Source organism: Euprymna scolopes, chromosome 31 (genome assembly GCF_053919585.1).
Source record: "Euprymna scolopes isolate OS-2025 chromosome 31, ASM5391958v1, whole genome shotgun sequence".
Lineage (NCBI taxonomy): Eukaryota > Metazoa > Mollusca > Cephalopoda > Sepiida > Sepiolidae > Euprymna > Euprymna scolopes.
Window position 1 is genome coordinate 85449858 of NC_136512.1, and position 16774 is coordinate 85466631.

General features: G+C 34.6%; 1 protein-coding gene across 1 annotated transcript in view; it reads right to left on the reverse strand.

The window, feature by feature from the left end:
* The window catches only part of LOC145255562 (dynein axonemal heavy chain 6-like), a 277781-nt gene that overhangs the window by 239378 nt on the left and 21629 nt on the right, over nt 1-16774 (reverse strand). The window contains exons 8-12 of the mRNA XM_080114017.1: nt 15075-15196; nt 12316-12487; nt 9722-9826; nt 4615-4733; nt 3023-3097 (exon numbers count right to left, since the gene is read on the reverse strand). Coding sequence (XP_079970143.1) covers nt 3023-3097; nt 4615-4733; nt 9722-9826; nt 12316-12487; nt 15075-15196 — 593 coding nt within the window. The remainder of the gene's footprint in view (nt 1-3022; nt 3098-4614; nt 4734-9721; nt 9827-12315; nt 12488-15074; nt 15197-16774) is intronic.

Here is a 16774-nt window from a genome sequence, read left to right on the forward strand (position 1 = left end):
GGTCATTTCCAGGCAGGCATCGGGAGAGGGTCAGAAGGTATGCTCTTCTCAATTGTGTACATTTCACTCAGACACACAAACACACACACACACACACACACACACACACACACACACACACACACACACACACACACAACACACAAACACACACACACAACACACAAACACACACACACAAACACACACACACACACAACACACAAACACAAACACACACATAACACACAAACACAAACACACGCACACACACAAACACACAAACACACACACACAAATACACACACAAACACACACAAACACACACACACAAACAAACACATACACAAACACACACACACAAACACACACACGCACACAAACACACACACACAAACACACACACGCACACAAACACACACAAACACACACACACAAACACACAAACACACACACATACAAACACACACACAAACACACACACACTAAAACACAAACACACACAAACACACACACAAACACACACACAAACACACATAAACATATACAAACACATACTTTCACAAATTAGCATACCTGCTTAACAAATGATTAATGGAATATGCTCTGATGAACTTCATGTATTCGTACCCTCTCGACGTACATACTCCAGACTAATTCAACAAGCAGCAAAATCCCACCCCGCAACTGTTGAAGTCCCTAGATGCCAGAAAGCTTTTTACATTTTTTTTTTTACTCACCTTCACTCGAAACAATGCATATCGCCACTTGGACATCAGGGGCTACTATTTGCAACCATGCTTAGGAAAGATTAACAAGGTGTTGGTTTATGTTAGATTTAAACTTCTGCATATCAGTGCAGTCAGGGAAGCAGGTAGCAGGAAGGGAATTCCAAAGTATAGCTGTTCAAGGAAAGAAACTATTAGAATTTTGGGTTTTTTTTACAAAGGAGTAACCAGTTATCAAGGCCTGGAGGCCACTTGAGGACAAGGGTTAATGAGTGTACGGTAGTCAATGGGAAAATGTTGTAGTAATCGTTAGTAGTGGAAATTTTGTAAATTGGATTACTTAAGGGGAACAACTCATCAAGAATTTGTTTACGTAGGACTTGAAGATGACGATATTGTAGTCAGTTGGAAAGCAGGAAAACGGAAAAGAATTCCACAGGTGTGCAGTTATAAGAAAGAAGCTTTGTTCATGGAATCTATGTTTAGGTTTTAGACACATATAAAGAGTGGGGGAAATTATTGATAGTGCTTTCAAATAGACGACTATTTTTCGTGAAAGTCAGGACAGGGGGTGGGCATAGATTGGAGCTCAGACGAGTACTTGCCATGAAAATAATAATAAAGCAGCAACAGGCTCGCAACATCTCTTTTGCGGGGAAAAAGACCTGCCAGATTGTAGATTTTGCCATTCCAGCAGACCACAGAGTGAAGGTCAAGGAAACAGAGAAGCGAAGCAAATGCACGGAATTTGCCAGAGAGCTCAAAGCGATCTGGAAAATGAAGAAAATCAAGATAACACCCCTAATAGTAGGATTGCCAGGGACGATACCGAAAAATTATTTTAAAAAGAATGGGAGATATTGGAATCAGAAGGATGGCTGAGAAGATACAACGTATAACAATAATGAAAACTGCAGAAATATTAAGGAAACCCCTTGAATGCAGAAACACACATAAACCACATACACAAACTGCTACAGAGGTAAAACGCAAATGAACATCACATGGAATCATGAAACCTGAAACTACATAATTGTAAGTTCCTTTTTTTTGGGGGGGGGGGTGTATGTCGCCATAAACTGATACCACGCCAAATAATCCCCGAGTGGCCATTGGGCCTTGATAAGAACTCCATGTAAAAAAAAGGTCAAGGAGGACGAAAAGACTATGGAGAGAAAGCACTGGTTGAATGCAAAGAGACTTCTGGGAAGCTTATTGCCACCCAAATCCCAGTAAAAACTAATGGTTGCTGCCAGCGAGAAACCAATGGCAAGCAACTGTTGCGATAACGCAAATTTATTAGCAAATACTATTGAAAGAGGTGAAGAGTACAGGAATTCTGGAGAGACTTGTTGTTACTCAGCTTTCAGGGGCCACCACAGGCTGTTTTCAAGGAGAGATCTTTGACGACCTGCGTGAAAGCTTCTTGTGAGCCTATAATAATAATAATAATAATAATAATAATAATAATAATTAATCTATAAATATAAAAGCGAAAATGTATGTATGTATGTGTGTTCGCTTTTTCTGTATGTCTACAAAAGGCTTTTTTTCAGAGAAGCGGTCGGTCGGTTCACAACTTGTTAAAACTTTTTATATCACATATAAATTGCAATATCTCAGAGTTAACAATGAAGCTCGCCTGTCTATTTAATTTGCTCGATTTCGGGAAGATGAATATCAAACATTTGTCGCTCGCCGCATGTGGGTTAGTCTTTTTCCTATAACATCTTGGGAAGCGTAACTCCTTAAAACGGGCACCTGTCAAATCCAAGTAATTAAATAAATTTAAACGTGTTTCCATTAGCATCTTGCGGTGGGGCAATGGTTAACGGTGCATTTTTTTTTTTTCACACTTTAATTTACAACTTTGCCTCAACGGTTCGGGTTCGATCCTTACCTACCAAAATATTTTTTTACCCCCCACCCCCGGAGTTTCCACACACACCTCCAAACAACCGGGCAACGCCGGGTACCCCTCGCTAGTAAATAAATAAAATAAAAAAATTTTCTGACGAGATTGATGCTGCTAGTTTTTGCTTGGGACAACTATATTCGATATTCATATTTGGATAATTTTTTATCTGCAATAATTATTTCTTTTGCCAACTCTTTCGATAACCTTTGCAAAAGAATTTGCATTATCGTAACAGGCACTTACCATTGATTTCTCGTTGACATCAACTATTGGATCATTTTTCTATTTCAAGAATGGCCCTCCACTCAAGATGTCATGATTCCACTAAAGGGAGATCATCGTTGTTGTATCGAAATAGTTTTGTGTCACCAGAAGTAACATGCGCTACTATACGTACCTTTTGACCGTTTCAAACATGATGGCTTCCAGATTTCCCAACCATTGTTCAACTGGACCAAATATTTTGATAATTCTGGTAAAAAAAAAAAAAAAAAAAATTGAGAAGATTTTTAACAATAAATTTAAAAGTTCATGTGATTAATCCTGTTTATAATAATGAGACGTGAAATTCGAAAAGTTGTCTGTATTGTTTGGACTATTCTCATCTTGAATGTTGTCCTCCGATTTTTTTCAGGTGCATCTTGTTGAACTCAGTAATATTTCGTTTAATCTCAGGATTGTGTCCAAAAATCTTTATTTGATTCATAGAGGTAGTACGCTCTTGTTTCGTCAACCATGACCGCATAGAAGTCTTAAATAATAATGTGTCTTGTCGAACTCAGAAATATCTAGGGGGATTTGGAACAGGACTTTTTAGTCTGCGAGGATAGACTGCTCTCGTTCCATCAGCCATGACCGTGCATAAGTCTTAAATAACTCACAACTGCGTTCTTAGTAGAATCTTCAACCTCCAGAAGAATGTCACCTACAACTTGATTTTAATTTACTTCCGCTTGGCATCATGGAACAGCTTGTGAAGGCTTTTGAGAAAGATGGCGACTGTTTCAAATATATTTGCATGAAATTTCCAGGCCTAATCATTGAAAAGTTAAAAGATAGAATTGTTGTTAGACCTCAGATTCGAAATTTAATGAATAACGCAAATTTCTGTAATTTTATGAATCCTGCAGAATTGAGTACCGAGAGGGCATTTACGAATGTAGTAAAATTCTTCTTGGGAAAAAAATGAAGGCGCCCAACTACAAAGAGCTTGTTGAAATATTATTCATAAGCCTTTATCAACTGGATGCAAATATGAACATCAAGCTGCATTCTTGCCTGTTTTCCAGAAAATCTAGGTGATGTGAGCGCGGTTAGCAAAGGGAGCGCTTCCATAAAGACATCGATGACATGGAAGTTCACTATCAAAGTCGTTGGGATGCCACTATGCTTGCTTGTTGGTCTATCAAGTACGATGATGCTGGAGCCCCCCCCCCCCTCATTTTAGAAAATCAGTAAAACGTCAATTTATTGGTGATGAGGTCTATGCTTAGCATTTTTTACAACTTTAAGCTTTAATTATGAATATTTTGATGTGATTTCATAAATATGTGCCCTCAAAGTACATAAAAATATTGTTTCTTCGATTTGCCTGCTTTTATTGTAGCTACCGGTTTCCTAGAGAGGGATGTATACCATAGCAGAAAAACTAGACCTGATAGAAAAAAAATGATAGCATTTCTGGAATCAGCGCAATCAAATTAGGTAAAAACAGTTGAAACATCTTAGCTACCATGGCAACTTCTTTTGTTGGCCAGTGTTATTATTTATCTCCTTCCAGGAGGTTAAACACAAGGCCAGGCACTAGAATAAGCGCATTAAAAATGCCTGAACAGCCCCGTCGACATTTTTTGGTGGGATCGTCTCAGTCTTTTGGCAATAAAGAGAAGGTAAATCCTGGGTGGCTGAACCTCCTAGGACTGAACAGTACAGCAGCCAAGGAGCAACAAAGCCAATGTTCGTTTGGAGTGTTGGCAGCATTTCTCTTACCTGGATAAAGGCACTGTTTCTCCTTCGACTGACGTCATAGACACGATATGGTCCGGTGGTCTCTCTCCAGAAACGATGCCTAGACAATGAATATTACCAAAACATTTTCCCAAATGCCTCTGAAGAAATAGAAAATTGCATCACGATATATATTAATGTTCATAAATAAATTCACGCCCTCTCTCTCTGTCTCTCTGTCTCTCTGTCTGTCTGTCTGTCTGTCTCTCTCTCTCTCTCTCTCTCTCTCTCTCTCTCTCTCTGACATACACACACGCACACGCACACGCACATATATATATATATATATATATATATATATAAAAAAAGGAACAAACCAAAATTATGTATATGTTCATCAATATTTTGTCTTTATTTCAAGACTTCCTCGGGATGATTGATTTGAAGAAATAAAATACAAGCACACTATTCGAGAATACATTTGTTGTGTTTGTAACGTGAAATGGATGCTTTTGTTCATTCTTCGAACGAAAAAATAGCCGTTAGCATTCAAAGTATTGCATTTATGGCATGGAGTGAGTATTTTTTAAACAGCATATAGCTGTTAGAGTTAAAATATATGACGCTATTTCTGTTCTTTTTGGAATGAATATAATCGTTAAAATTCAAAATATATCTGTATATGAAATGAGTGTTTGTTTTTATTTATTCATTGATTGATTTTTTGTTATCGATGGCTATTGAGCAAGGGCGAGGCGTAAAAAAAGAGAAAAAGAAGCGAACGAAAAAAAATCACATATATAAATGTTAAAAAAAAAAAAAAAAAAAAACAGCGTTGTCATGGAGTGTCGAGTAAAAAAAATCAAAAAAACAACCGTGGAAAAAGATGTTAACAAAAAGGAAAAGTGGTAGTAGGCAGGCAGGCCCGAACCCGTAATGAGAAGGAAAAAAAAACGTGAAATCTAAGTCGACGTCTCTACCGCGCGACCGGAAGTTGGGAGCGTCGAAATTAAGCATAGTCAATCGAAAAGAAAAGGTGACTTGTAAAAATGGTGACTTAAAAACCGAACCCTCCTTGTAGAAAACTACCCAGTTGAGGGTGAAGGGATTTATGTTTTGGGCCATTCTTTCGATATTTGTCGTCAGAAGGGTCTAGCTTGAAAACGAAACCAGTTTGGTCACGTTCCAACGCGTCCGTTGGAAGTTTTTGACAGACATACAAACACACACACACACACACACACATTTTGCCTTTTATGTATGTTACAGGGAAAGTAATCATAAGATCACTTTAAAAAAATAAGCGTTTACGCATATTATCGAATTTTTAATCAAACAAATGGTTGAAACCATTGCCAAAAGGGAAAATATATGGAAAAAAATGAAATCTGCTTCATTCAAAACCTTAACCCTGATCTAATAATTATTTTTTAAAAAACAAACATTTTCAAAATGATAAGATCACTGATAATTTATCTAACAAAAGGCAATTATAAATTACTAAAAAGGGTCTCAGTATTTAATATAGCCTCCATTATTACGAATTACTTCAAAAATTCTCTTCGGCATGCTTGCGACTAAGTTTTTTTTTTTTCAGTTACGAAGGAATTTTATCCCATGTACTGAAAACTGAATTTATGAGTATCCGAGGAGTGACTGTCTCAACTGCCATTATGAAAAAATCTTAAGAAACATAGGACATAACACAAACATAATCCCAAACTTGTTTGATTTATGTTGCAATGCCTACAAATTTCTATTAATCGGATAAATTTGGTTTTCTAATTTAAAAATAAAATTACTTGATCAATTTACATAATTTTTGGAACATGATGTTTTTGTTTGGTCAGGTGTACGTAAATCATAAAGATTTGAATGCATTTTTGTTTTTAATATAGTGCAAAATTCTGGACAAGAACTAAAAATATTCCTTTTTTTATCTTTGGCCTTGACTGAATTAGTTACATAGCGGAAAATATCGGATCTGAGCAAAATCAGATGTAAATCGAATTGCTGAATGATGACGTCAATCGTACATTCTGATCGAAGAATCGAGAGCAGGAAACAATGAGCAAAAACATTTTAGCTAGATTGGAATTATTAAACGCATTTCAAATTAAAGGTCAACATAAGCAAACAATTAGATTTCGATCAAGGAATGTGCGGCGATGTAATTATAAGTCAAAACAAAGATGGTACGTCAGACAGACCCCACCCCAGACTGATCCGAACTCTCTTGCTTGTCATATTATTACTGTAATATAAATAAAACTTTGTTGATTTAACAAGTTGTTGTTTGATTACAACGCTCACATACTATTGGCACGCATTTTGTAAAAATGCGAACCATAAAATATATAGACAAATATATAACGTAAGTAATCAATCCAACTGTAGATATGAAAAACATTATTTGGACACTTTTAATCGTTTTAATGATTTGTATTATTTGTCTTACACCCACTACTATCGGATGTTATTCTTACAACGTTTGGACCGATATAACCTCCGACATTCTTCAAGTGTGTCTTTTTCATCTTAGAAATTATTATGCCGAACTTGGGCACCTGCACAGAATTTTGAATGAAAATGTTTTATTTAATCCACGACAGGTAGCTTGCTTTTCTGCCAGCCATGATCAGATACAAGGCATAAGTAATTAATAATTCTATTCTTAGTATCGCTTGCATTGAGAATTGAACCTTTAACTTCCAGAAGACAATAGCTTTTAGTGAAAAAAATGCATAAAATATGTGTGTGTGGGCGCACATGCGTGTTGTTAATTTTTGCCAGTCAAGTGTGAACTGAGGTTAAGTATTTTGTTTAAAGTTGTTACCGAGGCAATTCATGGTTATAGATTTTGTTTGCTCATGAGTTGCAATGTTTGGGCTTACCTTGATAAAGTTGGAATGTATGCGAAAGTTCATTGCACTACAGGATTTGTTTGTGTGTGTAAGACACACTTGGACTGCATGGCAGACATGTCCTAGTTGCATGCTACTCGAGAAAAAGAGGAAGGAAAAGCAGAGAGAGAGAGAGAGAAATTGATATCGCCATCTATAAGCTCAAACATGGAACAGGGGCGATAATCGTGTGTGTCTTGAAACTGAAATTGTGCATTGTGTCTGTTTATTTGGTATGCCTGAGACTCAAACAAGTGCGTTTCCATAAATAATCCAAATAGTACACCTCATCAATTCTCATCTCAAAAATTTTGAAATGTTTACTGAATTTTATGTTTTGCCTGTCAAACAACTGCTGGACTACGACATCCATATCTAATGCATGGTATCCAGCATCTGAAGAAAGGTAAAAGACTGGTTACACAAAGCTAATTTCACTCATATCAGGCCCAAACATTTATGCCTACTAGTTGAGACCAGGTCTACAGTGGACTATGCAAGGAAATAAGCAAAATATCGGTTCAAATTACATTTACACTTCAGGAAAGCAGGTAACTGGAAGGGAATTCCAAAGTCTAGCAGCCCCAGGAAAAACTCTAGGAACCATATTAAGAAAAGATAAACGAGATGTTGGTTCACATTACATTTACACTTCTACATATCAGTACAGTTAGGGAAGCAGGTAACAAAGAGAGAATTCTAAAATCGATCAGTCCAAGAGAAAAGCTATTAAAATTGAAGGTTTTCTGGTATCCAGGATCATCAACAATGGAAGGGTAGAATTTTGTTGATAAACAGGTTTCTCTGGGGTACATATATCAAACGGGTACAACTGCTGTGAGTTCATCAGACCACATGCCAATAATATATTTGTAAAAGAGGCATAGGGATCTAACATTGTGGCGATAGGACAGTGCAGGACCTATTAGATTTGAGATTCAATTTTGGAAACAAGAGGGAGAGACTAGTGGTTGATGCACCAGCCCAGAATTTTGTCAACAATACTCCATATATGGGAACATGGTGAGTTTGAAGAGATACAGAATACTCTCTAGTATGAGAAATTTTCTAGTAAGGTAGAACCCACCTTCTTTACGGCAGCCTTTGTAATGTCTTCAATGTATTTGTTCCAGTTCATGTTGCCTGTGAAGCATCAAACCGAGGAGTTTGAAGGAAGAACTCTTGGAGTGGATATTATCAGTCATGGCAATCGTTGGTTTTAAAGGCTTCTTGTAATTGTTAAAGGAAAGAAGCTCAGTCTTAGTATCATCAAATGTTACCATCAATTTAGGGATCCATTCCTTTTCTCCCTTGAATGCTTACGATTACGTGTTTTATTTATTTATAGGGAGACTTTTAGTAGGGAGTTGTCTGTTCACATTACACTTAAATTTTTGTATGTTAGGGAAGCAGGAAAAATGGAGGGAATTCCAAAGTCTCGCAATTTGAAGGAAGAAACTATTAAAGTAGAAAGCATTCTGACATATAGGAACCTCGACAGTGAGGAGGTGGGATATTTGGGATATTGCTGCTTGAGGAGACACAAGTGGTCCGAGTACACGGGAGCACATTCCATTAAAATGCTTGTGCAGAAATGTAACATTGTGGCGATGGGACAGAGGTTGGAGCTTAGTTGACAGTGCAGAACCTATTAGATTGGAGACTCTTTTGGAGATCCTGTCTAAGAGAAAGAGACCAGTGAAAGATGCTTTATAAATGTATAGGATACTATCAGGTGTGAAAAGTTTTCTAGCACCGTAGAGAGAGCCAACCTTCTTTGCAGCAGCCTTGGCAATGTCTTCAATGTGTTTGTTCTAATTCATGTTGCCTGTGAATGTTGAGCAAAGGGGTTTGAATAATGAGCTTTTAGCTCGAGTGTTATTCGCCATCGCAATTGAGTGAAAAGTGTTTGTGCAGTTGTTAAAGGAAATAAGCTTAGTCTTAGCATTAAATTTTACCATCAATTTACGGCTCCATTCCAATTTACGGTTCCATTCCAATTTACGGCTTCATTCTTTTTCTCCCTTAAATACCGTCGATTAGGTTTTATTTTCTGCCAAATAACTTGAATTAAATTTATTGTTTTGAAAGTATAATTTGGAAGATTCTGTGTCACACATTTTATTGTAGCTAAATTTTTTATTGCATTAGTATTCCCTCCCTCCCCCCCCCTCCCTCAAGTCATAAACCCATGTAATTGTTTCCGTTGGTGCAAATGGAGTATTTGAAATTTTCCAGAAGTTTACCTGAATTGCAACAGGATCTCGACAATTTGCTAGAACATCCAAGAGTTCTTCGTTGCCCAGGAAAAAGAACCGGGGAAATGTAAGGCGTTTCGTCTCCAGATAATCCTGAAATTTTAAAATGTTGCATTTTTAAGATGGAGAAATCATGATTCACTCTGCAATAAAAACCGATGTATATATATATATATATATATATATATATATATATATATATATATATATATATATACTACATTACACGTGACCCGTTGGGTCAGTATATGTTAAGGCTAGCTAGGGATTAGTGATTATATTAATTATGGCAAAAATATGCGTGCTTGTGAGTACAACGATGGCCACCACTTTAAATATAAAGAATTACATTGCTTACTATCTGGAAACTACTGATTTGCGGAAAGTTTAAATGCAATATTCGCTTGCAGCATATCCGAAAACCTTTAGAAATCGTCATTTTAAAGGAAAATGTTAAGGTGGAAACGAAGTAAAAAATTTATCAAAACTTCTATTTTTATATTTGCATAAAAAAGTTACATTATTTACAGTGTTGGTTAGCCGAACTTTAAAATTTGTCTGACGTCACTTCCGCTGAATGGCTTTATAAACAAAGAAGTGAGACTCTTAACGAAAGCAATTATCACAAGTCAACGGCTTTGTTTTTGCAATGTTAAGTGTTTTGCGTTTGTTTTAGAGTCTTAGATTGTAGCATGAAAAATTGAATGTAAAAAGTTTTAAACTGTTAAAAAAAATGAAAATGAAATAAAGTTTTTTTTGTTGTTTTTTTTTAAAATTAAAACAATCGTACAAAAAACTTGTTTGGCATTTCCTGAAGAATCTTGGATTGGATTTGAAGCATTGTTTTTTTTTTAAATAAAAATTAATTGTTTAAAATTATTCCAACTTGCAATTATCATTAGATAAAAGTGGGATACCATCTAAAAATCAAGTTTTAACAGGAACATTTTTATCTGGTTCTCTGAGCACTTTTAACTAATGTTATAAACTTTGGGTTTTTTTCTTTTAACTGAAAACGATTCCAACTTACAATAAAAAAAATACTAATAAAATTCGTAAAATGCCAATGAAAAAAAAGCAAGTGGGATTTAATTTTGTTTTTATTTGAATATTATAAATGCAAACTGATCTGAGTTTCATATATATATATATTTATATATATAGTAAGTTATAAAATATATATGGCGATTAAGCTACACAGAATATTTTGCGTTTCATCCACTCTAGGCCTGATGAATCCTAGAGTGGATGAAACGCGGAATATTCTGTGTAGCTTAATCGCCATATATATTTTATAACTTAATACCTTGCTCTACCTACATATTGAGCACTGTTGAAGTAAATACTTAAAGTTTATGCATAAATCTATACTTTCGTATATTAATTTATGTAGTTAAATAAAGTATATATATATATATATATATATATATATATATATATATATATATATATATATATATATATATATATATATATATATTCTCCAAAACCTCTGACCTTGATGGAGGGGAGACTAAAACTTGCTAATGTGATTTGAAATGATCTGAAATAATTGCAAGAGGAGACTTGATTCCAAACTTTTTAGATTATTCTCAATGCTTGTCTATAGATTTGGTGAAATAAATATTTGTTAAATCATTTTTATATTTCTAAATAATATATCTAACATATATTTATTTCACATCATCGATAGACAAACATTGAGAATAATCTAAAAAGTTTGGAATCAAGTCTCCCACTTGCTGTTATTTCAGATCATTTTAAAATTCTTGCCAAATAAAATATCTGGAAGATCTAAAAGCTAAGGACGTAAGACTCCATTATTTAGTAATGTTAGCTAAAGTAAACGTCAGCTAACTCCCTCTGAGGAATCAGTGCTAAACATACTTCACCTCAACCATCAAGCAGAGTCCATACTTAGATATGTTGGTCTAATAGAGGCAGTCTAGAATAAGCCCAAAACACAAGGAGATGAATAGAGCAGAATATTCTAAGAAATTGACAGATTTAATAGAATTTGGTGGTGAAAAAGAATCCGACCTTGAAAACGGAAAGGAAGCTCTCTCAGATCCTTTGTAAGAATAAGGATTATTAATTAAAGGGTATTACCACCTGCAAAAGCACAACATTACAGCAAGACTCACAAGGACGGTATTTATAAAATATTATATTTATGGGCTTCCATATTATTGCTTGCATAATTTTTAAACTATCGTTTTTGTTTTTAGATTTGTATTTGATGGTCAAGAGTCGAAATTAAACCCTACATGTGGATTCTTCAGGAAGATGAATCTAATGTAAGTATATTTTGATAAATTGATCTCCCCAGATTTGCCTGGGTAGGGGCATATATTATTATTTAAACTAATTCCAAAGTTTAACAATCCAAGGGAAAAACTTAGAGTAGAAAACATTGGGACCTCAACAGTGAAGGGGTGTGATTTTGCTGCTCATCGGCTTGTGCTTTCCTCCCTTCTTCCCCACATGATCTACATCAACCAAGCAAAGAATCTGGTGCGCCTCCCACCCTCTTCACTATTTCACTATATTCCGTTTACTTTAAGAATAAGGCGGTTCTTTACCTCAAGACTTTTTTGGATGTTGTCCAGAGCATGGTTGGCGCTTTGCAACGTATCATGAAGACCGTGTCGAAGAATAGCATTAGGAACATTAAGGTCATCCCGTAAACACTGCATCAGTTCGCGCCATTTTCGGTCGACCTTCAGAAACATGTGATATTCATTTGGTAACTGCCTGAAAAAATATATTCAAAATCTTAACAGAAAAGAATAAACGATTCATTAAATGAGATCAAATAAAAAAAAAAAAATGAGATCGAGACCACTTTTACGCTAATTGTATAAAAAAAATTCTCCTTCAGGTCAAGATCAAAGTGTAGCATCTGTTCTTCAGATGCTGCATTTCAATTTCTTGTTCTCTCTCAGTCGATGAGCAATCTCTTCTTCAGATGCGGCACTTCCATTTCCCGTTCTCTTTCAGTAGAGGAGAAATCCTTCACGATTGAGACAATGTTTTATTTTTGTTCCTTTTCTCCACATTAAAAAACGACCCTGGTGTCTAACTCTGTCTCTTGGGGAGGCATTGTAAACAGGTACTCTATATTTACTTGGGGTGGGGTGGGGGAATATGCTGTTAAATCGGCTGTGACACTTCTTTACGGGATCCTTATTACGCATTCAAATGAGTTAAATATCAAACCGCCAAAAAATTAGTGCTTATTTATATTACTTTGCTTTCAACTCATTTGCATATTAAGTTTATCATTACAACCTCCTAAGCCTATTCACTGTCTTCATACGCACGTTTCCAAAATGCAGTACTAATTAAAAAAAATGAGTACTAATTCAAAAAAAACAAAAACTAATTTTAAAAAAAAACTAATTAAAAAAAAAACGCAAACAGCAAGAACTCGTTTCCCTATAATAAGTGCAAATAACTTACATTTCTTTCTCCGTGTGCTTAACATCAAAAAGAATTTCCATGAACAGAGTTTATTTCCAAGAAATTTCCCCTCTATGGAACACGTTGCCACGTAATTGTTTCCCTGCCGGCTACAACAAGGCTATATTCAAACCCAACATCAACAATACTTGTCATAAACCTTCATCTTCAATCCTCCCATTATATTCTTCGTCATTTATTAGAAATAAATATATTCCTTCAATATAATTTGCGAAGTAAAATAAAAATTATTAAATATAAATAAATAGAATAATAATTTTTCGCTTGTGTTAATTTTTATTAATAACTAGCGGGTGTACCTGGCGTTTCCCGGGTGTTTGCAGGTGTGTGTGTGTGTGTGTGTGTTGGGGGGGGGGGGTAAAGCAAAGAATAAGCGAAGTAAGAACGCTGTTTAAATATTTAAAAAAAAACGATGTTAAACTTCAGTAAAAAATCGGAAAAACTAAAACAAACAAAAAAAAAAAACAGCGAACAAACATAAAACTTGATTGAGATTGTCGGACTGACTTCCTCATCTTGGTTGTTATAGTCACAACGTTTCGGCCGTTTTGCCCTCCGGCCTTCATCAGGTGTTTTGTATCGAACTGGGGAACCGTTTGTTAGGAGTCTCGAACCCAACCCTTTATTATTATTACGGGGGTACTGTGTTTGGACGCCAGCTAGGCTCTGTCCTAGTGACATATGGCCAAGTGGTCCTAGACGTTGTATCAAAGTTTAAAGTTACCCAAAAGGTGCTGAGTTCAATTCTGAACGAAGGCAGTGAAAAGTAACATTCAAAACAGAGAATCAGCAACTATGTCCCAGAGCCTAGCTGGAGTCCGAACACGGTACCCCCGTAATAATAATAAAGGATTGGGTTCGAGACTCCTAACAAACGGTTCCCCAGTTCGATACAAAACATCTGATGAAGGCCGGAGAGCAAAACGGCCGAAACGTTGTGACTATAACAACCAAGATAAGGAAGTCAGTCCGACAATCTCAATCAATGAAAACACCTCATCTCAAAAATACAGACAATTACTAAACGTAAAACTTTTTTAAAAAAGAAATCAGAAAAACAAAAAGCAAAAAAAAAATGATGAACTTGTTCGGAAAAACAAAAACAAAAAAACACAGTGAAAAGCGAAAAAAAAATGGCATAAATAACCCTTCGATTCGGTTAAGTCCATTGTGCATTTCACCCAGTAGAAAGCATAGAACGAAAAGGAACGTTAAAATTCCATTCCAGTTTTTTTAAGCAACTATGAAGTAAAGAAAACCCAAACCGGTGTTCCTTCGTAACTGTCCCTTGTGAACGATACTGGAAACAGTGTAAGTGGTGGCGGGGGAAGGAGGAATTAATTAGAGAGAAAAGATTTTACTACTTCCATTGATTATAACCGATTGTGGCAGTCAACTCTCAGCAGAAAACATATAGGAATCTACGATTATATATATATATATATATATATATATATATATATATATATATATATATATATATATATAGGGAGGATTAAAAGGACGGTTAAAATTAAAAGCTGCCTTTTTGCATTTCTATAAATTAAGAACAGGTTTTTATTTAAAGTCAGTATCTAAAAAAATTTCTTTCAACAAGAAAAGTCAACAAAAATATTTTTAAATGAATGACACTGTGGATCTGGATTCAGATCGAAAGTGATACTTTACTTTGACTGCATTAGGCATAGCAGGATGTGGAAGTTGCTAAGCTGAAGTTAAATTAATATAAAAAATCCTTTCATAATATTCTTCATCATTTAACCTGCAATCTATGCATCTCATTAATTCTTTTACTCGGGTAGCTTTTAGCCTTAATAAGTGATGGCGCATTAGTTGGTACAAATAAAATATATCAAACCTTTGAATATCAATGGCGCCAAAAATCTCTTCAAAATAAATCCAGCTTCTTTGGCAGATCAGCCAGATATCCAATGTGCGGAGCATCGTTTGCAATTTCCTTTCCCATTCTTCTACGGATGCCTACAAAAAACAAAACATTAATAAAATTTTACTTGTCTAAAATATGGCTCAAGTGATATAATTAGTTTTGCTTTTAAATTCAATAATATTAAAACTTCGTTTTTACATTTTGTGTTTTTCTTATTTTTTAGTTTTTCACATTTTTCTTTTAAAATGGAGAAAAAAATGGCACAAATGATATAATTAGTTTTGCTTTTAAATTTACGAATATTAAAACTTTGTTTTTACATTTTGTGTTTTTCTTTTATTTCACATTTTTCTTTTAAAATGAAGAAAAAAATGGCACAAATGATATAATTAGTTTTGCTTTTAAATTTACGAATATTAAAACTTTGTTTTTACATTTTGTGTTTTTCTTATTTTCTTTCACATTTTTCTTTTAAAATGGAGAAAAAATAGCACAAATGATATAATTAGTTTTGCTTTTAAATTTACTAATATTAAAACTTTGTTTTTACATTTTGTGTTTTTCTTATTTTCTTTCACATTTTTCTTTTAAAATGGGGGAAAATGGCACAAATGATATAATTAGTTTTGCTTTTAAATTTACTAATATTAAAACTTTGTTTTTACATTTTGTGTTTTTCTTATTTTTTTTGTTTTCACATTTTTCTTTAAAAATAGAGAAAAAATACTAAAACCTAAAAAAAAAAGTCAATCCCCTCAAAATTTTACACCGTCATAACTCTCTGCGCCCCCCCTCATAAATTGGTTAGTGCATGACAAAATTAAAACTAATATTATTATCACTTATGTGCTAATCTGTCCAGAAAATGGTGATGATCAGGAAGTGGGTGATCATTTTTGTTTGCATAAATTGAAACTCTCTACTCTTCTATGACTGTAAACATTCCATGCACATAGTCTACACTTTTTCTGTTTTGTTTTTATCACTATTTGAAAGGATTATAGTCGGATTACAAGTGAAATGACTATATTATTTTCTATATAATATTCGGCTTGATCATTCCTTAGTTAGTCCGTACTTTATATTTTGAAAAAGGCCAAACATAATTTGTGAAGGCCAAACGGCTTCAAAAAAAAATTAAAAAAATGGCCAAATTCATGAAATTCGGCTTTAAAAGGGCCAATCTAACAACCCTGGAGAAGAATATGAAAATGTAGCCTCGTTTTGAATATCATTATAATAATATATGAGAATTGTTGTAATAGTATGAGAAAGGACCTCATAATAATATAGACGTGCAGTGGTTTTTCACCAAAGAAAAAACTTTGCAAAATATCATGTGAATAAGGGAACACTCGAAAGAAACAGGGCTAAAAAAAGAGAATATTGTGTCCTAAGAAGTGCTGAATTGAAAGAATAAGCTTTATTTTTATTATTGTTTATAATTTATTATTAAACCCAATGTATGATAGTAAAGCACTGATGACAGTGTTTTGGTTCCCCGACAAAAGGAGGGTGGACCTGTGAATTCAGTTGCCGCCCTAGGGGTGCCTTTTGGATTAAAATGGCTAAAATTGACACTTTTGTGCTTATTAAAAAAAAAAAAAATGCCTTGGATTTTTATAAAACTTTCTGAAAAGTTGTAACTGATTTCTATATAATTTTGTTTG